This window comes from Bos taurus, chromosome 7 (genome assembly GCF_002263795.3).
Source record: "Bos taurus isolate L1 Dominette 01449 registration number 42190680 breed Hereford chromosome 7, ARS-UCD2.0, whole genome shotgun sequence".
Taxonomy (NCBI): domain Eukaryota; kingdom Metazoa; phylum Chordata; class Mammalia; order Artiodactyla; family Bovidae; genus Bos; species Bos taurus.
In genome coordinates, this window is record NC_037334.1 from 10,846,186 (window position 1) to 10,869,397 (window position 23,212).

General features: G+C 44.4%; 2 protein-coding genes across 5 annotated transcripts in view; one reads left to right on the plus strand and one right to left on the minus strand.

Moving 5' to 3' along the window:
- The window catches only part of LOC100300051 (adhesion G protein-coupled receptor E2), a 48,515-nt gene extending 26,416 nt beyond the window's left edge, over positions 1–22,099 (minus strand). Inside the window, exons 1-12 of the mRNA XM_059888534.1 lie at positions 22,027–22,099; positions 9,824–9,877; positions 9,390–9,509; positions 8,698–8,853; positions 5,257–5,388; positions 4,165–4,311; positions 3,541–3,687; positions 3,408–3,475; positions 3,217–3,294; positions 2,640–2,817; positions 476–583; positions 76–296 (exon numbers count right to left, since the gene is read on the minus strand). Of these exons, the coding sequence (XP_059744517.1) occupies positions 76–296; positions 476–583; positions 2,640–2,817; positions 3,217–3,294; positions 3,408–3,475; positions 3,541–3,687; positions 4,165–4,311; positions 5,257–5,388; positions 8,698–8,853; positions 9,390–9,509; positions 9,824–9,877; positions 22,027–22,057 (1,440 nt within the window). The 5' untranslated portion in view covers positions 22,058–22,099. The remainder of the gene's footprint in view (positions 1–75; positions 297–475; positions 584–2,639; positions 2,818–3,216; positions 3,295–3,407; positions 3,476–3,540; positions 3,688–4,164; positions 4,312–5,256; positions 5,389–8,697; positions 8,854–9,389; positions 9,510–9,823; positions 9,878–22,026) is intronic.
- Positions 1–23,212, plus strand: part of LOC100299045 (adhesion G protein-coupled receptor E2) — a 295,684-nt gene that overhangs the window by 98,317 nt on the left and 174,155 nt on the right. The gene's annotated exons all lie outside the window — the stretch shown is intronic.

Below are 23,212 nucleotides of genomic sequence, written 5' to 3' on the forward strand. Positions count from 1 at the left end.
GCCCCCTGAAGCCCAAGGCTGGGCCCAGGACTCAGGCCTGTTCCACACCCACCACTCCATCCCATCTGGACCCACATGTTGGAAGACAAAGGTGACTGGGGACCTGAGGTTCTCAGTGTCCTTGTTGGTGATAAAGGCAGATATGACATCCGACAGCAGGATGTGGGAGGTTTCCTGCAGCAAACCCCTGTGTATCTCACGTAGAGTTGTCAGTTCCTCAGCATCCAGGACCAGAGGGGCCTCCGCCAGGAATCTGTCCATCCCTGGAGTGGACAGGAGGCCCACCACAGCAAGACCTGCAGGACAAGGCTAAGGTTGACATCTTGCAGTGCCCGAAAGGACCTCTTCTACAGATGGACTATTTCCTTTTTCCCCACCATACCCCACAATTCCCTTTAAACTTCAATATCCCATTTGTCATATCCTTGGGCATCTTGACACACAGTGAAGACTTACCTGCTGTCTCAGCCATTACCTGAGTCACCAGAATCATGCACTGTATCCCAGGTCAGCATCATCTTTGTCTGTTTCTGAATCAAGGTGATATTCCTGTAGCTTGGCACCTGCACCTCCAGTGACAGTTCTATGAATTGTGGGAGTTAGATTAGTAATTGTGATTGTTTTGATGCCTATAACACCATGCTGTTCAGTTGCTAAGTCATGTCCAACTCTTTGTAACCCCACGGACTGTTTCATGTCAGGCTTCCCAGTGCTTCACTAACCCATGGAGTTTGATCAAATTCATGTCCATTGAGTCAGTGATTTCTATCTAACCATCTCATGCTCTGCTGCCTCTTTCTCCTTTTGCTTTCAATCTGTCCCAGCATCAGGGTCTTTTTCAATGAGACACAGATATACTATATGTGCTTATATAGTATATCTGTTTAATTATTATGATGGAGAATTCCTGGCCATTTAGTGGTTAGAACTTGGGCTTTGAACCCAGGGTGCCCTGGGTTCAATCCCTGGTCAGGGAATTAAGATCCTGCATGCTGCATGCCATGGCCAAAAGAAAAAAAAAATAGGCAAAAGGACTTGAGTAGATAGACATATTTCCAAGAAAGGTACAAAAATGCTCAACAATGACATAAAAAAATATTAAACATCCTTAGGTACTAGAGAAATGCAGATTAAACCATGATGCAATCTCTCCTGACAGCTACTAGAATGGCTATGACAGAAAAAAAAAAAAATGGAAGCAACAGGTGTCACTGACAATAAGGAGACTGGAACCCTTGTACATTGCTGTTGGCAATGGAAAATGGAAAAAAAGCCACTTTGCGAAAATAGTTAGGTAGTTTCTCAAAAAGTTGAAAATAGAACTACTGCATAACTCAGCAATACCACTCCTAGCTTTGTGACTCAAATGAATTAAAATAGATATTCAAGCCAATACCTATACATCAATATGCACAGTAGTACTGTTCACAACAGTCAAAATGTAGAAATAACCCAAATGTTTATAGGCAATATAATATATATATTTCTATTTATAGGAGCTATCCAGGATGGAAATCCATAGGGACAGAAAACCAATAACTGATTGCCAGGGCTGAAGGAAAGGAGAAATTTGTGACTGTTTAGTGGACAGAGAGTACCTTTACGATTATGAAACTGTTTTAGAAATAGAGGTGAAGGTTATACACTGTGAATACACTACTACATGTCTCCAAATTGTACACTCTGGTTAAAATGGTGAATTTATATTAAGTGCATTTCAACTTAATAAAACAAATCAGACTTAAATAGCAAACAATACTAGATTTATACACTTCCAAATTTAATACCTTGTTTTCTTTTGAAAAGAAAGTGAAAGTATTAGTGACTCTTGTCTGACTCTTCGAGACCCCATGGACTGTAGCCCAACAGACTCTTCTGTCCTTGGAATTCTCCAGGCAGGAGCACTGGGAGTGGATTGCCACTTCCTTCTTTAGGGGATATTACTGACCCAGGGATTGAACCCAGGTATCCTGCATTGCAGGCAGATTCTTTACCATCGGAGACAGCAGGTGGTCTTGTTTTGAAGCGATTTATATTGTATCATAAATTCTTCAGTATAATTATTTCCTTTGCTGATACTTCATTTTACAATGAAAGTTTAGGTTTTCATTTATTTTAACCTCTTTTTCTCTCTGTTTTTCACTGAAGTGCAATTGAACTAGAATATTATAATAGTTTCAGGTGTATGATACAATGATTTGATATTATCATACATTACAACATGATCAGCACACTAACTCTAGTTACCACTCATTTCCATATATTATTGACTACATTCCCTATGCTGAACATCATTGGTGGTGGTTTAGTCACTACGTCATGTCTGACTTCTGCAAACCCCTGGACTGTAGCCCTCCAGGGTCTTCTGTCCATGGATTCCCCACGCAAGAATACTGGAGCAGGTTGCCATTTCCTTCCCCAGATTCTGTACCTTACATCCTTTTATTTATTTCACAACTACAAGTTTGTACCTATTAATCCCTCTCAACGATTTTGCCCTTAACCTTTTATTTTAATTTGTTTATGACATTAACTGGGAGATATAAGCATGGTCACTTTGCTCTAGTGGGATTAGAAGAGCAAGGAGGCAGGGAACAAGCGAAGCAGGAACCTGCGGTCAGACTCAGGTACTGACTTACCTATGCCTGCAGATGAATTGAAGGTAAATGACCCTTTAGGCAGTGCCTTGCTCACCCCTCTCAGGACATTTTCCAGGCCAAAGAGCAGGTTAGTGACCACAAAGTGCTGCTCTGAGAAGGGCAGGGTTTTCAGGTCCCCGGGGGTCTCCAGCAAATCACCCGTCTCCTGTACGAGGTCCTGGGGGGATGGGGACACAAAGCCAGTAGCCCATGCATCTGAGAGGCCGTATGAAGTTATGACCCAGTCACAGAGAACAGACTAAAGAGACTGTCTGGGTGATACAGGTGGTACTGGATGGGATTCCCTGGGTGATTTTTGCCGCTTCAATCCAGCCACTCAGAGGTCAAACTTTTTCATTAGTGTCAAGGATGATGTAAACCCAATGTCCAGAAATAGAGAAAGGAAAGGGCATTAGTAGATGTGCCATGGTGTTCAGTAGTCACTACACATGTCCACTCTTCCCACCCACCCTGTGGGAGAGTGCACCATTGTTGTTGGGGTGTCCCTTTCCAGATCAAAGTTTCCCAAGGCTTCTATGGGATGGTTCTGCCTGCCTCCCTTGGGTCCGGCCCTTACCTGAACAGTGTTCAGGACAGAGGCCGAACTGAAGTTTCTGCCCAGATCCTGGATTCTGTTCAAGAAGTGAGAGAGCGCCTAGGGGAGAAGACAAGGTGGTCAGAGAGCCTCATGTGAGTGTGGGAGCTTGGGGGAAATGAACGGGCTTTGCAAAGAGATTTCCTGCTGCCTGTCCCTTTGGGGCCACTCACCTGGCTCTTGATTCCAGAGGGAGCAGTCCAGGTGGGGAAGGAGATCTCTGCAGGGGACAGGTGAGCAACTCATTAGGTGTGGCAGTGTCTGTGTTTGCTGTGGGTGGGTCTTAGATCAGGGTAGGACAGGTACCTTTACAGATGGTGTTCATTTGCTTATCCCAGAATCCAGGTTTAGGCTCCCAGCCTTGGCGGCAGTGGCACGTGTATGAACCCACAGTGTTGACATAGACGGTGGAGTTGTGACACTGATGCTGCCGGGAGCTGCACTCATCCACATCTGGGGACAAGAAGGAGGGGGTCAGACTCTGCCTCAGTCCTGTGAGGCCCCTGTCCTCCTTGTGCCCCTCTTTTTCTCCATATTATTTCCCCAGGAGGTGATGCCACCTCCTAGAATCAAGTACAGCACATCTTTGAGTAGTGGATGCTGTGAAAATATGTACAGGAAGTGTGTAGAGTTCTGACAGACAGCAGATGAGACAAGTACAGCTTGTGAAAATACTGAAATATTCTCTTTCCAGTTGGTGATTAGCTGTTGCCTGGGGTCCCTGGGAGCCTTCTGCTTGGTATCCCAGCTCCTTCTCTAGGACCCCCCACCCCTCCAAGATCTTTTCACATTTAGCCTCAAAATGCGTAACACCTTACACAGCAGGGGACCCCCAGTGATCTTTCTCTTTGGTTTGTGTGGGTACCAATGAGTATATGGTTAGATGTTTTGAGTGTGGGTCTCCAAGAGTGTAGCATTTGAGCTCCAAACCTTCACAGACTGTGTTGTGTGGGCCATTGGGGGACCCATGGATAGGCTTCCAGCCAGAGCGGCAGCGGCACTCATAGCTGCCCATGGAGTTGAGGCAGTGGGTGGAGCTGTGGCATGGCTTTTTCCCTGAGGTGCATTCATTCACATCTGAGGACAAAGCCAGAAGATCAGAGCTACTCCCCTTCACTCACTGCACCCATTCTTCAAGCCCCTTCTTAGATTTCTTAGCACTGTGCTCTGAGGACACCCTCTCTCTGCAAGTTACCTGGCGTGTTGGGATACAAATGTGTGATAGCATTTTCTAATGCAAAAGTTCCATAAGCTCAGATCCTTCCTGCAAGGTGGACAGGGCACAACTTTGTGGGTGCAGGTGTAATCCCAGACCAAGCTGAATCCCTTCACGTCTGGTGCAGGAGGCTCTGTGGGCTTCTAACCAGGGAGGTTGTAGCACTGATCATGACCACATGTGATGCAGTGGGTGAGGGGGAGGCACCACTGCCATCTGGAGCTGCATCCCTGCCTTTGTTAGAACAGAACCCAGAAGACAAGTCCTGTGCAGCCCAGGTCTCCAAGCTCGTCACTGTGCTAAGGGCACAGCTCTCCTCATAGTGTTGCTGCCTCTTCATTGCCAAAGATTGTCATGGCAGCTTCCCTTAAGATGACTCCAGCTGGGACGTTGTCCCTATTTTTAAGAAGAAAAATGAAGCAAAGATAGAAACTGAGTCATGGAAGCTCGACTCCTCCATCAATGCTCTTACTCACATTCTCTTTAGCCCTGAACTGAGGTTCCCCCTCTGAAAGCCAGAGGTGACACCTCCCTCTGCTCGAATGTAGCAGATGCGGAAGGGGTGAGGTCTGGGGATGTTCTTGGGGGGCAGGGAACTCTACAAAGAAACCCCAGGCCCAGAAGGCTCTGCTGTCTCCCTGGTCTGTGGTGGGACCATTTGAGGATGTGATCCTTGGACAGGGCCCCAGCAGGCCCTTGGTGTCACAGGAGCCTGAGTCTCGTCTCCCTCATTCTTGGGGTCCCTGAACCACCCCAGCTCCTTCCCCAGCTCCAGGCCTGCCTCACACTGTCTTCCGAGGGTCTACCTGTGCAATGCCTCGGGTCCTCTGGGCTGAACTCCAAGCCGGGTGGGCGCTGGCAGGTGTAGCTGCCCTCGGTGTTGATGCAGACGCTGAGGCCTTTACAGACTCGGGGTCTGTGCTGACATTCGTCCACATCTGCAAGGGGAAGGAGAGTGTGATGGATACCTGCTGCTGTGGACAGCCTTCTGGTCTGGATGTCTGCCACGTTTCTCAGCACAGAAGCATCCAGAAGGGCCCACTTTCTCTTTCTTGGTGAGTGGGGGCCTCTCCTCATTCATATTGAGTTATGCTATGGATGAGCATGGTGACCCAGAAGTTCTGTCATCCAGAAGTGGCCATAAGTGGCCCAAGTTACCCAGTTTGCTCTCTCTGACTCTGTGAGCCTCTCTGGGAAGAACCCAGCTGGATGGGGGCATCACAGCTGCCTGTGTCCAAGGCTAAAGATTTGGACAAAGGCCTGGGTGGGTCTTCTTGGTAACTGAGTAAAGCTGTGTTCCTTGAGCAGGGCCCATCTTGGTTCCCAGTGATGCACGTTGTTCTGACTTCCCCAGGGCAATGCTGCCACTGAGTTCTCCTTGGATCCTGCTGACCCCGGCAGGACAGCGCTTTTCCATCCATGCTGAGACTCCAGCTCTGTGGACATGGATGAAGACCCACCCCTGAGTCATGCAGCTCAAGGCTAAGGCTTGTGGGCAGTTGCACAGAAAATGAAAGTGAAATTGAATTCGCTCAGTCGTGTCTGACTCTTTGCGACCCCGTGGACTGTAGCCCACCAGGCTCCTCTGTCCATGGGATTCTCCAGGCAAGAATACTGGAGTGGGTTGCCATTTCCTTCTCCAGGGGATCTTCCTGACCCAAGGATCGAACCCAGGTCTCCTGCATTGCAGGCAGACACTTTAACCTCTGAGCTACCAGGGAAGCTCAGTGGGCACCAGGCTGTGCTGGACAGTGGGTTTGATGTCTGGCCAGTCAGCTTTAGGGCTGTGAAGGTGCCTTTATCTGATTCCCATGAAGGCATACCCCAGACTGGCAGGAAGTGATGAGAATCCACAGCTGAGCAAGGCTCATGATGGGCGAGGCCTGGGTGGCTGGAGCAGGGAGAAGGTGCTCATGGGCGAAGGGTGGCAGGTGTTTCTGCCATCTTGACACTTGGCCTCCCACTAGATATGTGGACATGTGCACACTGCTGGGTGGGGCTCAGCCTCTACCTTCTGTCCTCACATGATCTGGGTCATTGTGCAGTCTGGGTTGATCTCCTTAGTAGAGGGTCAGACCAGAGGAAATGGTCCCTGGTGACAACTTATCATTGAGACCAGATGGAAACCTCTTCATTTACTTGATTCTTCCAGTGAGTTGGGGGTTGATGTCACCCTGCCACACCCCTGACACAACATCCTCCCAGGCCCCAGTCATCAGAGCTACCTCAGGCCCATGAACTGAAATTATGGGAGAGGGTCAGGTGGAGCCTTGGATGGGGAAATAAATGGAAGCTAAGCAGTTGAGATGTTGCATCAGGGTGCCAGGAGGCATCTTCTCCAGACAGTTTGCTGGCAGGGTCAGTGATGGCTGGGGACAGTGGAGCATTACTTGAGTCTTCCTCCTCTCACATTTCTGGATGGGGCCCCAGAGTCCACCATGATCTGGGGTCTCAGAAGCCCCACTGGGGACAGGTCTTCTCCTAGAGAGCACTAACAGTGGCAATGAGGACAGATAGTGTTCTGGAACACACGGTGCTGTGACCACACTGAAGTATCTTGAATGTCGCTTCCTCTTTTGTTTTTAGAAAATAAGAGGCCATGTGACAGTGGGATGTTCTGAACATCCAGAAGAGACCCTCTGCAGAGGTTCTGAGTCTTGGGGTTCAGAGAGGTTTGGGAGACTAGATAGGCACACAGGACAGCCATCTGATGCCTGGAAAAGTTGAACAAGGTGCCCAGGGACCCAGCCCAGGTCTTCTTCTCATAGCAGACCTCACGTCCTGAACATGGATGGACAGGTACTTGGGTGCAGTGAGGGCTGAAATACTGAGGTGGGGAGAGTAAGACAATTCAGCTGAGCCTGTCACAGATCTAGGTCTTCAGGCAGAAGGTTTTGATGCAAACCAGCAGGTGGCTCTCTCCCTGTCATCCACCTTGAGGTCTGTTGAGGTCCCCTCCCACATCAGTCTTCTACATCTATGTCTCTGGAGGGTCTCACAACAATGGGTGAGCAGCCCCCTTAGTGCAGACACACTGAGTGGGATCAATGATCACCATGTGCAGTTGTGCAGGTTGCTTACTGCACAAGAGTATCTGGCCAATGAGGCAAATTGGGGGCAGAAGGTCAACTCAGTCTCCATTCCCCAAACACACAGTAGGCATGGAGATGAGGGACCATTACTAATTTACTGAAGGCTCTGTCTTCTGACCAGGTCATGAGTTCAAGCACAACAGCCACCCACCGAGGCTGCTATAGGCTAGCAGGGACTCCACACAGATGCAGGTCCCCTCTTCCCTCCCACTAGGGAGGCTCTGCTGCTCTCTGTCTGTAGGGCAGGAGGGAAGGGACTGGGCCCACAGTCACTGGCTCTTCTCCCTGTAGCAGGGTGGTCAAAGAACCCTCTTCAGAGTCCTCTGTACCCTGAGCTCAGCATTCTTCTCACCTCCCACCTTCTCTCTCCTCCCCTCCTCACCCTCAGTATTCAGGTCTATCCCTCTTCATGGACCCCTCTCTGGAGTCCTGTCTGACCCACTGCTGGCCCCTTGCCCCTTTCCCTACCTGCCTGCTCCCCCTGGAAGTGGGGCAAAGCCTGGTGATGTGTGGAGGCCATGCTCCTCCTGGTCCTGGTGAGGGAGTGGGCAGGACAGCTGCTCCTGAGCACCCACCTGGGGCAGAGCCCCCAAGGATGCCCATCATGGAGAGAGTATGTAGATCATGATGACTATAATTTAAAATCCCAACAGCCATCAGTGTTTTGTGCTTTGTGACCTCATATACCTTTCCAGCAATTCTATGAGGTAAACATCATAATTCCTCCTGCCCCCATTTTTTATAATCAGGTAAGCTGGGGCACAGAGAGAGGTGAATTAACTTGTCCAAGGTCACGTAGTGATTTTGGCAAAGTTGCTTTTGTTTTTATTTGTGCAAGATAGGGGTACTTAAAAAAGAAAATAGAAAATCATAATAATATTATCACATCTCCCGTGTTAACAGTGATTTCTGAAAAAGTGTCCTGGCCAGTGTCACACATGCAGCTCTCAGGTGGCAAAGCCAGGACCTGGGTCCTTGGCTCGTACCATCTGCCTCTCTGTGCGGGTGGGACAGGTATCTGTAAACTGTCCCAACTCAGACCTGGGTGCTACACCTGTAACCAAGGTCCTGTCCCCTGGATGCTTCAGAAATGACTCAGCATTTCAGCCGTGAAACGTCAAAAATGAGAGGCAGGAAATGCAGCCTCATTCTTACCTCGACATGTGTTCTCACTCTCATTCCGGAAGATCATTGCCCCAGAAACAGGCTCATATCCTGGGCTGCATGTGCAGTAGTAGCCCCCTTCCGTGTTCTGGCAGTCTGCTGAACTTCCACAGTACACTGGTGAGGGCGGTCCACACTCATTGATGCCTGGAACACAACAAGACATAGGTTCACCTCCCAAAGATGTGTGTCCCCTCAAGACAGATATCCCCATCCCCTACCTGACTCTGCAGCACTGGGCCTGATATGTAATCCATGTCTTTTTGGAATGATTTAGACTCTTGGTCAATATAGCTGAGTCTAGGATGCAGCTGGAACAAGCCATCCCTGAAGCTTGTGCAGTCAGCTCTGATCTTCCTAGCCCTCTGACTGGCACCCCAGATTGGGACACAGTGGGCAGTGCTGAAGTGGGGAGTGGGTAGAAGTTCTGAATCTCCCTCCTCAGTCCTGAAAGGATAAATTGAGGCTCAGACTCCAGACTTCTGAAGACCTAGCTCTTCCAGGAAGCCAGGATTATTCATGTCTCATCTCTCCACATTTGTATCTTTTTGTTTTTCTTTTTTTTTGCTTGACAGTTCTGAGGACAAAGCCTGAGGCACCCATCGAATATCCATGTCTCCCATGGGTACTGGGCTGTACCCCACATTCTCTGCATGTCCTGCCACCACCCCAAGTCTTTGTACCATCACAGCTTTCCAAGGGGTCCGTGAAGATCTCCCCAGAAAAAGAAATGAATCCTGGAGCACAGCGGCAGGCAGTACCATTGACACATGAGGAGTTTGGAGGGCATCGCAGAGCGCAGGCTGTGGGGGGCAGAAGTGGGGATGGAGACCGTCATCAGAAGTTCCAGAGAATGAAAGAAAGCTATCATCTGGGGGTTCATGGGCAGAAGGGAAGGAAGCATGAATGGGAGGAAGGGAGGGAGGAAGGGGGAGAGACAATGCTGTCCAAAGGGGAAAAGCTTAGGACACTCTGGGCATTTGGGTAGAAGAAACAACTTCTCTTGTTCCCAGAGAACCATTTCTGAACCTCACTTGAAAAATAAGTTTCCTTCTCTCCCTTGTCGGTGAGAGAACCCAGACCCTGGGATTCATTCTCCACCTTTCCCCAGACTCACCTTTACTGTTCTGGGCCGTAGGTCCCATTGGGAACAGCAGCAGCACCAAGAGTCCTGGGGCAGAAAGACAGAGATGATAAAGATAGGAAAATGGAGCTTCAATTTCAACCCTTTCCATGTAGCCCCTGCCTCCTGGGGAGATGGTGGTGTCTCCGCTGCCCACCACTTTCCAGCAGCCTCCACAAGGTTCCTGTGCTTTGCACAGAACTGAGGACTCTGCCTTTCCCCTGCATCTCCTGGGACTCCCCAAGGAATCAGTTACTGACAGGCACAGCCCTCATGGAACCTCAGGTGCTAGATGTAAAGGGACAGAGTATACACAGAGAGCTGATGACAAGGACACATCTCAGAAACCCCAACCTCTCCCAAATGAGGGTGCATATTTGAAGGAGGAAGAAAGTCCTCAGATTGGTGCCTTTGCCCATACTCAGGTTCTTGGTCCTCTGGCAGTGGCGGAAATCTCTCTGGATTTCTCTCCAGGATGGTTTCTCCTGTTGAAGTTACATATTTCAGGGCACATAGGAAGAGCATGGATATTGCAGTCCAAGATTGGAGTTATACAGTCCAAGCTCTTCCTCATGATGATGTCAGCAGGACATTGAACCCTGGAATCAGGAGAGGGTGAGGACAGGTAGATATGAGAACTAAGGTATCTGCGGGTAGATCCAGTCTGCCGTGGATAAGTGGCCTCTCTAGGTTCAGCAGCCATGGCTGCTATGGTTCCCTGCAGATGAGCTCCTGGCCTTTCTATAGTGCACTGAGGTCACAGCTCCTCTCCTTGATTTCAGTCCAGGCCTGAAATGAATCATTGACAGCAGTAGGCTTTGTGATATGAAACCACTGTGGGTGTAAAGGGATCAAGTCTACCCTACAAACAGTGCCCAGTCTGTCATCCCATCCAAGTGAAAAGTTGAACCCTAAGAAAAATCTTTTCAGAGCTCTGTGCTTTACAGGATCTTTCTTCTGAGGCAAAGATAAAAAAGAATTCCTCTTCAGGCTGTACTGCCATTTCAACACTGTTATGTGATAGAGGATCCTGGTGGAAATTGGATTTTAAGGCCCAAGTCTGCATACAAACTTTCACTTGGTGGCCACGTGTCTTTGGAAATGTCACCTGTCCTTTGAAGCACAATTTCCCCAATGCAAAATGAGTTGTTCTTCAGTTGTTAAGTCGTGTCCAACTCTTTGTGGCCCCATAGACTGCAGCACATCAGGTTTCTCTGTCCTCCACTACCTCCCAGAGCTTGCTCAAACTCATGTCCATTGAGTCAAGGATGCTATCCAAACATCTCCTCTTCTATTGCCCCCTTCTCCTCATGCCTTCGATTTTTCCAAGCATCAGGGTTTTTTTTTCCAGTGTGTCAGCTCTTTGCATCAGGTAGCCAAAGTATTGGAGCTTCAGCTTCAGCATCAGTTCTTTCAAAGAATATTCAGAGTTGATTGTCTTTAGCACTGACTGGTTTGATCAAATGAGCGCAATGGTAGAAATAGCATAATGGCATGAGCTTTATTTCAGTTGGAGATGACTGAAGACTAATAAGGTTTAGTTGATATTATGGTTAATTTTATGTAGCAATGTGACTGGGCCTCTGTACCCACATATTTGGTCTCACACTAGTCTAGATATTGCTGTGAAGGTTTTACATGAACTAGCATTGTTTGGCAGGAAAAATAATTTCTTTCATCTTTATCTTATAGTGGATCATAGTTGATTAACAATGTTGTGTTAGTTTCAGGTGTATAGCAAAGTGATTCATTACACATATACATATATCTATTATTTTACAAATTATTTTTGCATTTAGGCTATTACAGAATATTGAGTAGAGTTCCCTATGCTATGCAATGGGTGCTTGTTGATTATCTATTTTAAATATAGCAGTGGGTACATGTGAATCCCAAACTCCCAATCTATCTCTCATCCCCCACGTCCCCCCTGTAATCATAAGCTTATTTTCTAAGTCAGTGAGTCTGTTTCTGAGTTAACATTTACATCAGTAGACTCTGAATAAAGCACATTACCCTCCATAATTTACGTGAACCTCATCCAATCAGTTGAAGGCCTAAGAGGAAAAAGAATATTGACCTCCTTGAAGAAAAAAAAAAAAAAAAGCTTCTTTGGAGGCCCTCGAACGTGATATGCAACATCAGGTCATCCTGGGTTTCCAGTGTGCTGCTGGTTCTTGAGATTTTTGGACTTTTCAACCTCCACAACTTCATGAATCAGTTTCTTAAATAAAATCCTTTCTCACCTATATAGATTCATCCTATTGGTTCTGTTCCTCTTGAGAACCTGGGCTAATATAGGTGGCAAAATGAGAAATCTTAGTTAAGTTTCACTAGGAATGTATTTCACCAACTTGGGACTTTCCTGGTAGTCCAGTGGGCAGGAATCTGCCTGCCAATGCAGGGGACACAAATTCAATTCCTGGTCCGGATGGTCCCACATGCTGTAGAACAACTTAACCCCATGAGCCACAGCCACACACCTAGAGCCCATGCTCTGCAATGAGAAGCCACCAGAGTTTGGAGGAGAATGGGTTCATATAGATGTATGGCTGAGTCCCTTTGCTGCCCACCTGAAACTATCATAACATTGTTAATAGGCTATGAAAAGTAAAAGTGAAAGTCGCTCAGTTGTGTCCGGCTCTTTGGACCCCACGGACTATACAGTCCATGGAATTGTTCAGGCCAGAATAGTAGAGTGGGTAGCCTTTCCCTTCTCCCAGGAATCTTCCCAACCTAGGGATCAAACCCAGGTCTCCCACATTGCTTGCAATTCTTTACCAGCTGAACCACAATGGAAGCCCAAGAATATTGGAGTAGCTAGCCTATCCCTTAATCAGCTATATGCCAATATGTAATACCAAGTTTTTTAAAAGAGAGAGTTGGGGGCGGTCCTAAGATGGTGGAGGAATAGGACAGGGAGACCACTTTCTCCCCCACAAATTCATGGAAAGAACATTTGAAGACTGAGCAAATTCCACAAAACAACTTCTGAATGCTGGTAGAGGACATCAGGCACCAGAAAGGCAGCCCATTGTCTTTGAAAGCAGATGGGATAAAATATAAAAGATATGAGAGACAAAAGAGGTAGGGACGGAGATCTGTCCCAGGAAGGGAGTCTTAAAAAAGAGAGAAGTTTCCAAACACCAGGAAACACTCTCACCTGCGGGTCTGTGGCAAGTCTTGGAATCTCAGAGGGCAACATAAGTGGAAGGAAAAATAAATAAATACCTACTTAAACCCCACAGATTCCATGCCTAACAGCAACTTCCAGCCGAAAAGCAGCCCAGATGCTAGCATCCACTACTAGCAAGCGGGGCCTGGGCAGGGAGGTGAGGGCAGCATTGCTTAGGGTAAGGACCTGGCCTGAATGCCCCGAGGACAATCTGAGGGAACCAACATGAGATATCAACCCAGACTGGGGGATAGCCAAAGAGAGAGATAGAGAGAGAGAGAGAGAGAAAGAGAAAAAGAGAACTATCCTGTGAAAAGCTCTAACCTAAGACACTGCCAGGCCTGCTCACAGAACAAAGGACTGAGCAGAGCTAGCCAGCTGTGGACTGACCCATCCTCCGTGGGAGACAGGCAGGTGGGAGCAGCCAGAGCTGGAAGGGGGCAATCCTGGCTCCAAAGAGGCATCTCTACCAAACTGAAAGCAGGCTTCATTGCTAACCAAGACTTCTTGGGATTCTGGATGGTTGACATTCACCGGGAGGGTCATAGCCAGAGATCAGCTCCCCAGAAGAGACACACGGCACACCTGAGAAGGTGTGCCCATTGTGCACCCAGAAAACTGAGTGGCTGGGATGGGGGAGCGGATAAGATGCACCCCCCACCTGGGGGGTGATCTGAGCTGCTTGGACCTGGGAAGGACACAGAATGCAGGCCCAACCCAGTCTGTGCCTTTGTGGAGTACCTGAGAACCTGAACCTGAGCGGCTTAGGCCTGGGTAGTGCACGCAGCCCAGGGCCCGCCTCAGACAATTCCGGCAAAGCAACCTAGAGCCTGAGAAGTGTAGACCATGAAAGCACACACGCTGTGAGTGGGGACAAACCCAGTGTGGCTGAGACACTGCAAGCACTCCCCACACACGCCAGTGATATTTGTTTGCAGTGTTCCTCCCTCCCCACAGCACAACTGAACAAGTGAGCCTAAAAAGGTGACCACCATCACCCCCTTGTGTCAGGGCAGAAATTAGACACTGAAGAGACCAGCAAACAGAAGAAGCTAAAATAAACAGAGGGAACCACTTTGGAAGTGACAGGTGCAAAAGACTAAAACCTTGTAGTTAGCACCGACTACATAGGAAGGGGCCTATAGATCTTGAGAAGTATAAGCTGGATCAAGGAACTATCTGAAAATGAATTGACCCCACACTGTCCACAACAGCTCCAGAGAAATTCCTAGATATATTTTTACTATTATCATTTTTTAAATTAAAAAATTTAAAAAATTTTAAGTCTCTATTACTCCTTTAATTTTCATTTTTATAATCTACTATTACCTTGAAAAAAAAAAACACCCTTATTTTTAAGCAAACTTCACATATATATTTTATTATTTTTGTGACTTTGTTCTGTTTTTTTCTTAATATTGTATTTTTGAGGGTCTAGCCTCTACCCTAGATTTTTAATCTTTGCTTTTCAGTATTTGTTATCAATTTTGTACCTTTAAGAACCCAATCTTCAGTACCCAGTTTTACTTGGGAGCAAGATTACTAGTTTGACTGATCTCCCCCCTTTTTGAATCTCCTTTTCCTCCACCAGGTCACCTGTATCTCCTCCCTCCCCCTTCTCTTCTCTACCCAACTCTGTGAATCTCTTTGTGTGTTCCTGGCTGTGGAGAACACTTAGGGAACTGATTACTGGCTGGATCTGTCTCTCTCCTTTTGATTCCCCCTTTTATCCTCTTGGCCACCTCTGTCTCCTTATTCCCTCGTCTCTTCTCTGTGTAACTCCATGGACATCTCTAAGCAGTCCAGACTGTGGAGACCACATAGGGAAATGATTACTAGCTAGATTGCTCTCTCCTCTTTTGATCCCCCATCTTCTTCTCCTGGTCACCTTTATCTCCCTCCTCCTTCTCTTCTCCATGTAACACTGTGAACCTCTCTGGGTGTCCCTCACTGTGGAGAAACTTTTCATCATTAACCAATTGTTTTATCACTGATGCTATATAGATGGAGAAGTCTTGAGGCTACTGTAAGAATAAGACTGAAAACCAGAGGCAGGAGGCTTAAGTCTAAAACCTGAGAACACCAGAGAACTCCTGACTCCAGGGAACATTAATCGATAAGAGCTCATCAAAAGCCTCCATACCTACACTGAAACCAAGCACCACCCAAGAGCCAACAAGTTCCAGAGCAAGACATACCAAGCAAACTCTCCAGCAACACAGGGACGTAGCCCTGAGCTTCAAATACAGGCTGCCCAAAGTCACACCAAACCCATAGATATCTCAAAACTCATTACTGGGCACCCCATTGCACTCCAGAGAGAAGAGATCCAGCTCCATCCACCAGAACACTGACACAAGATTTCCTAACCTAGAAACCTTGACAAGCCACCCTTCCAGCCCCACCCGCAGCAAGAAACCTCCACAATAAAGAGGAACCACAAACTGCCAGAATATGGAAAGGCCACCCGAAACAGAGCAATATAAACAAGATGCAAAGGCGGAGAAATACTCAGCAAGTAAAGGAACAGAATAAATGCCCACCAAACCAAACAAAAGAGGAAGAGATAGGATATCTACCTGACAAAGAATTCCGAATGATGACAGTAAAAATGATTCAAAATCTTTAAAACAAAATGGAGTTACAGATAAATAACCTGGAGACAAGGATTGAAAAGATGAAAGGCATGTTTAGAAGAAATAAAAAAGAGTCAATATATAATGAATAATGCAATAAGAGATAAAAACACTCTGGAGGGGACCAAAAGTAGAATAAAAGAGACAGAAGATAGGATACGTGAGGTAGAAGATAGAATGGTAGAAATAAATGAATCAGAGAGGAAAAAAGAAAAAAAGAATGACAAGAAATGAGGACAATCTCAGAGACCTCGGGGACAATGTTAAATGCCCCAACATTCGAATCATAGGAGTCCCAGAAGAAGAAGACAAAAAGAAAGACCATGAGAAAATACTTGGGGAGATAATAGTTGAAAACTTCCCTAAAATGGGGAAGGAAATAATCACCTAAGTCCAAAAAACCCAGAGTCCCAGACAGGATAAACTCAAGGCGAAACACCCCAAGACACATATTAATCAGATTAACAAAGATCAAACACAAAGAACAAATATTAAAAGCAGCAAGGGAAAAACAACACACAAGGGGATTCCCATAAGGATAACAGCTGATCTTTCAATAGAAACTCTTCAGGCCAGAAGGGAATGGCACGACATACTTAAAGTGATGAAAGAGAAAAACCTACAACTCAGATTACTGTACCCAGCAAGGATCTCATTCAAATATGAAGGGGTAATAAAAGGCTTTACAGATAAGCAGAAGCTGAGAGAATTCAGCACCACCAAACCAGCTCTCCAACAAATGTTAAAGGACCTTCTCTAGACAGAAAACACAGAAAAGTGGATAAACTCGAACCCAAAACAACAAAGTAAATGGCAATGGGATCATACTTATCAACGTAAATGGGTTGAATGCACCAACCAAAAGACAAAGACTGGCTGAATGGATACAAAAACAAGATCCCTATATATGCTGTCTACAAGAGACCCACCTCAAAACAAGGGAAACATACAGACTGAAAGTGAAAGGCTGAAAAAAGATGTTTCATGCAGTTGGAGACCAAACAAAAGCAGGAGCAGCAATACTCATATCAGATAAAATAGTCTTTGAAATAAAGGCTGTGAAAAGAGACAGAGAAGGATACTACATAATGACCAAAGGGTCAATCCAAGAAGAAGATATAACAATTATAAATATATATGCACCCAACATAGGAGCATCACATTATGTAAGGGAAATGCTAACAAGTAAAAAGGGGGAAATTAACAATACAACAGTAATAGTGGGAGACTTTAATACACCTATGTATTAATACACCCCTATGGATAGATCAACCAAACAGAAAATTAACAAGGAAACACAAACTTTAAATGATACAATAGCCAGTTAGACATAATTGATCTCTATAGGACATTTCACCCCAAGATAATGAATTTCACCTTTTTCTCAAGTGCACATGGAACCTTCTCCAGGATAGATCACATACTGGGCCATAAATCTAGCCTTGGTAAATTAAAAAAATTCAATCATTCCAAGCATCTTTTCTGACCACAATGCAGTAAGATTAGATGTCAATTACAGGGGAAAAGCTATTAAAACTTCCAACATATGGAGGCTGAACAACACGCTGCTGAATAACCAACAAATCACAGAAGAAATAAAAGAGAAATCAAAACATGGATAAAAATGAATGAAAATGAATACACAACAACCCAAAACCTATGGGACACTGTAAAAGCAGTGCTAAGGGGAAGGTTCATAGCAATACTAGCTTACCTCAATAAACAAGAAAAAAGTCAAACAAATAACCTAACTCTACACCTAAAGCAACTAGAAAAAGAAGAAATGAAGAACCCCAGGATTAGCAGAAGGAAAGAAATCTTAAAAACTAAGGCAGAAATAAATGCAAAAGAAACAAAGGAGACCACAGCAAAAATCAACAAAGCCAAGCTGGTTCTTAGAGAGGATAAATGCAATTGACAAACCATTAGACAGACTCATCAAGAAACAAAGGGAGAAGAATGAAATCAACAAAATTAGTAATGAAAATGGAGAGATCATAACAGACAACACAGAAATACAAAGGATCATAAGAGAATACTATCAGCAACTATATGCCAATAAAATGGAAAACTTGGAAGAAATGGACAAATTCTTAGAAAAGCAAAACTTTCCACAACTGAAACATGAAGAAATAGAAAAATCTTAATAGATGCACCACAAGCACGGAAATTGAAACTGTAATCAGAAATCTTCCAGCAAACAAAAGCCCAGGACCAGACGGCTTCACAGCTGAATTCTACCAAAAATTTAGAGAAGGGCTAAAGTGAAGAGGAACTAAAAAGCCTCTTGAGGAAAGTGAAAGAGGAGAGTGAAAAAGTTGGCTTAACTCAACGTTCAGAAAAGTAAGATCATGGCATCTGGTTCCATCACTTCATGGCAAATAGATGGGGAAACAGAGGAAACAGTGTCAGACTTTATTTTTTTGGTCTCCAAAATCACTGCAGATGGTGATTGCAGCCATGAAATTAAAAGACGCTTACTCCTTGGAAGGAAAGTTATGACCAACCTAGACAGCATATTAAAATGCAGAGACATTACTTTGCCAACGAAGGTCCCTCTAGTCAAAGCTATGGTTTTTCCAGTGGTCATGTGTGGATGTGAGAGTTGGACTGTGAAGAAAGCTGAGTGCCGAAGAATTAATGCTTTTGAACTGTGGTGTTGAAGACTCTTGAGAGTCCCTTGGACTGCAAGGAGATCCAACCAGTCCATTCTAAAAGAGATCAGTCCTGGGTGTTCATTGGAAGGACTGATGCTAAAGCTGAAACTCCAATACTTTGGCCACCTCATGCAAAGAATTGACTCATTGGAAAAGACTCTGATGCTGGGAGGGACTGGGGGCAAGAAGAGAAGGGGACGACAGAGGATGAGATAGCTGGATGGCATTACCGACTCTATGGACATGAGTTTGAGTGAACTCCGGGAATTGGTGATGGATAGGGAGGCCTGGCTTGCTGCGATTCATGCGATCGCAGAGTCGGACATGACTGTGTGACTAAACTGAACTGAACTGAACACCTATCCTACTCAAACTCTTCCAGAAAGTTTCAGGGGAAGTTACACTTCCAAACTCATTCTATGAGGCCACCATCACCCTAATACCAAAACCAGACAAAGATGCCACAAAAAAGAAAACTACAGGCCAATATCACTGATGAACATAGATGCAAAATCCTTAACAAAATTCTAGCAATCAGAATTCAACAACATATGAAAAAGATCATACATCATGACCAAGTGGGCTTTATCCCAGGGATACAAGGATTGTTTATTATCCACAAATCAATGAATGTAATACACCACATTAACTAATTGTAAGATAAAAATCATATGATTATCTCAATAGATGCAAAGAAAGCCTTTGACAAAATTCAACATCCATTTTTGATAAAAACTCTCCAGAAAACAGGAATAGAAAGAACATACCTCAACATAATAAAAGCTATATATGTCAAACCCACAGCAAACATTATCCTCAATGGTGAAAAATTGAAAACATTTCCTCTAAAATCAGGAAAACAACAAGGGTGCCCACTCTCACCACTACTATTCAACATAGTTTAGGGAAGTTTTGGCCACAGCAATCAGAGCAGAAAAAGAAATAGATGGAATCCAAATTGGAAAAGAAGAAGTAAAACTCTCACTGTTTTCAGATGACATGATCCTCTACATAGAGAACCCTAATGAATCCACCAGAAAATTACTAGAGCTAATCAATGAATATAGTAAAGTTGCAGGATATAAAACTAACACACAGAAATCCCTTGCATTCCTATACACTAACAATGAGAAAACAGAAAGAGAAATTAAGGAAACAATTCCACTCACCATTGCAACGAAAAGAATTAAATACTTAGGAATATATCTATCTAAAGAAATAAAAGATCTCTCTATATAAAACTATAAAACACTGGTGAAAGAAATCAAATAGGACATAAATAGATGGAGAAATAGACCATGTTCATGGATCAGAAGAATCAATATAGTGAAAATGAGTGTATTACCCAAAGAAATCTATAGATTCTATGCAATCCCTATCAAGCTACCAACAGTATTTTTCAGAGGACTAGAACAAATAATTTCACAATTGTATGGAAATGCAAAAAGCCTCGAATAGCCAAAGCAATCTTGAGAAGGAAGAATGGAACTGGAGGAATCAACTTGCCTGACTTCAAAGCCACAGTCATCAAGACAGTATGGTACTGGCACAAAGACAGAAATACAGATCAGTAGACCAAAATAAAAAGCTGAGAGATAAATCCACACACCTATGGACACCTTATCTTTGACAAAGGAGGCAAGAATATACAAGGAGAAAAGACAATCTCTTTAACAAGTGGTGCTGGGAAAACTGGTCAACCACTTGTAAAAGAATGAAACTAGAACACTTTCTAACACCATACACAAAAATAAACTCAAAATGGATTAAAGATATGAATGTAAGACCAGAAAATATACAACTCCTAGAGGAGAACATAGGCAAAACACTCTCCGACATAAATCACAGCAGGATCCTCTATGACCCACGTAACAGAATATTGAAAATAAAAGCAAAAATAAACAAATTGGACCTAATTAAAATTAAAAGCTTCTGCACAACAAAGAATTAATCTCAAAAATATACAAACAACTCTTGCAGCTCAATTCCAGAAAAATAAATGACCCAATCAAAAATGGGCCAAAGAGCTAAACAGACATCTCTCCAAAGAAGACAGACAGATGACTAACAAACACATGAGAAGATGCTCAACATCACTCATTATCAGAGAAATGCAAATCAAAACCACTATGAGGTACCATTTCATGCCAGTCAGAATGGCTGCTATCCAAAAGCCTGTGAGCAATAAATGCTGGAGAGGGAGTGGAAAAAGGGAACCCTCTTACACTGTTGGTGGGAATCCAGACTAGTACAGCTAGTATGGAGAACAGTGGAGATTCCTTAAAAAACTAGAAATAGAACTGCCATATGACCCAGCAATCCCACTGCTTGGCACACACACCGAGGATACCAGAATTGAAAGAGACACATGTACCACAATGTTCATCACAGCACTGTTTATAATAGCCAGGATAAGGAAGCAACCTAGATGTTCATCAGCAGACGAATGGATAAGAAAACTGTGGTACATATACACAATGGAATATTACTCAGCCATTAAAAAGAATACATTTGAATCAGTTCTAATGAGGTGGATGAAACTGGAGCCTATTATACAGAGTGAAGTAAGGCAGAAAGAAAAACACCAATACAGTATACTAATGCATATAAATGGAATTTAGAAAGGTGGTAATGATAACCAATGTATGCGAGACAGAAGAAGAAACATAGATGTATAGAGCAGTCTTTTGGACTCTGTGGGACAGGTTGAGGGTGGGATGATTTGGGAGAATGGCATTGAAACATGTATATTATCATATGTGAAATGGATCGCCACTTCAGGTTCAATGCATGAGACAAGGTGCTTGGGGCTGGTGTACTGGGATGACCCAGAGGGATGGGATGGGGAGGGAGGTGGGAGGCGTGTTCAGGATGTAGAACACATGTACAGCCATGGCGGATTCATGTCAATGTTTGGCAAAACCACTATAATATTATAAATTAATTAGTCTCCAATTAATATAAATAAATTTATATTAAAAAAATAAAAGAGGGAGTTGCCAAAAAAATGAGAAGCCCTTGCACTGCAACCAAGAGGAGCCCCCATGCAAGGCAAACAGAGAAAGCCCACATACAACATCAAGGACCCAGCACAACCAAAAATATAAATTAACTAACTAATAAGCCAGAAAGAAAAACACCAATACAGTATACTAACGCATATATATGGAATTTAGAAAGATGGTAACAATAACCCTGTGTACAAGACAGCATAAGAGACACTGATGTATAGATCAGTCTTATGGACTCTGTGGGAGAGGGAGAGGGTGTGGATATTTGGGAGAATGGCATTGAAACATATATAATATCATGTATGAAACGAGTCGCCAGTCCAGGTTCGATGCATGATACTGGATGCTTGGGGCTGGTGCACTGGGACGACCCAGAGGGAGGCTATGGGGAGGGAGGAGGGAGGAGGGTTCAGGATGGGGAACACAGGTATACCTGTGGCAGATTCATTTCGATATTTGGCAAAACTAATAGAATATTGTAAAGTTTAAAAATAAAATAATAAAAAAAAAGTTTCACCAACCTTCTCCTTTGAGAACTTAACATAATTGAGTTAATACCCTTCTTAAATTTCCTTCCCTGATTTCCTTTGTAAAGATAGTGGGAAAACCAGAAATAAAGCAACAGCTTTTAAAAGTAAAGAACAAGGAAATTCTCAAACTGGATAAAGAGTCTCAGACAGCTTTAGCTGTCTAACTCCATCGTTATAATTCTACTTACCTGGAAGCAAACTTAGATACTTGTTTCTCATGGTGCAGAGAGCAGAAAGCCCAGCCACAGAAGATGTCTTATTTTCCTCTGTGTGTAGGGGAGGGACTTCTTTGTATGACTTTCAGTATGACTTCTGCTTTTCATGGGGCTCATCCAGGTGGCGCTAGTGGTAAAGAATCTACCTGCCAAAGCAGGAGACTGAAGATACATGGGTTTTATAGCTGTGTTGGGAAGATCCCCTGGAGGAAGGCATGGTGATCCACTTCAGTATTCTTGCCTGGAGACTCCTGTGGACAGAGGAGCCTGGCAGGCTATGGCCCATAGGGTCACAAAGAGTCGGACATTACTGAAGCGACTTAGCGCACATGCATGGTGCTTTTCATTACTTAACAGGAAATCACTGGTCTGGACGTTTCTTCCTCCTGTTTTGCCTGATGATTACTTCTCTGAAATTTCTAAGCATTTGCATAACATTACTGGTATTTGTACCGCAAGACTCTTCAAAAGTGGTTTTTATATTGTTTTGATATATAAAGACCTCCTATATCAAACATGAAGACTCATTTTACTGGTCTTTTTGCATGTATGAGGACCTTGGTTCAGAGTGAATAGAATTATTTATTTGCTATATATTAACAGATTAAAAAATATTTTTGTGTATGCTTTTAGTTTTATTGTAACCAAGCAACTTGTACACTTTTAACGTTTAAAACTGAGCATTATCTTTCCTTTCCAGTGAAACAAAAAGAAAAGTTTAAGAATAAACAGGAGCAAAATTGCAATAGAGAATTTTGATTGCAAATAAGATCCTACAGGTTCTGCTGATTCTCCCAGCAAGCGGCAGGGCTCAAGTCATCATTAGGAGAGAATTTTATTTTGAAATGTCATCTTAAACTATAGCCCATGGGATTTTCCAGGCAAGAGGACTGGGGTGGGGTGCCATTAAACCCTATTTTTGAAGTATTTTTTCTTTTTTTTAAACAAGAGAAAGTAGACAGATACATGTTGGTAAGTGCTAACTGTCCATATTCATATAGAGACACAGTGTACTCTCTGAGCCCAATATACAGAGAAAAGAGGAAAAAAGCTAGAATTCTATGCACTACTACACAGGGGCCTAGCACCCTCCAGTTTCCAGCAGAGCTAAGGGAGCAGCAGGTGTTTCTTTTTTCCCTACAGAGCATGGTGTTGTTGA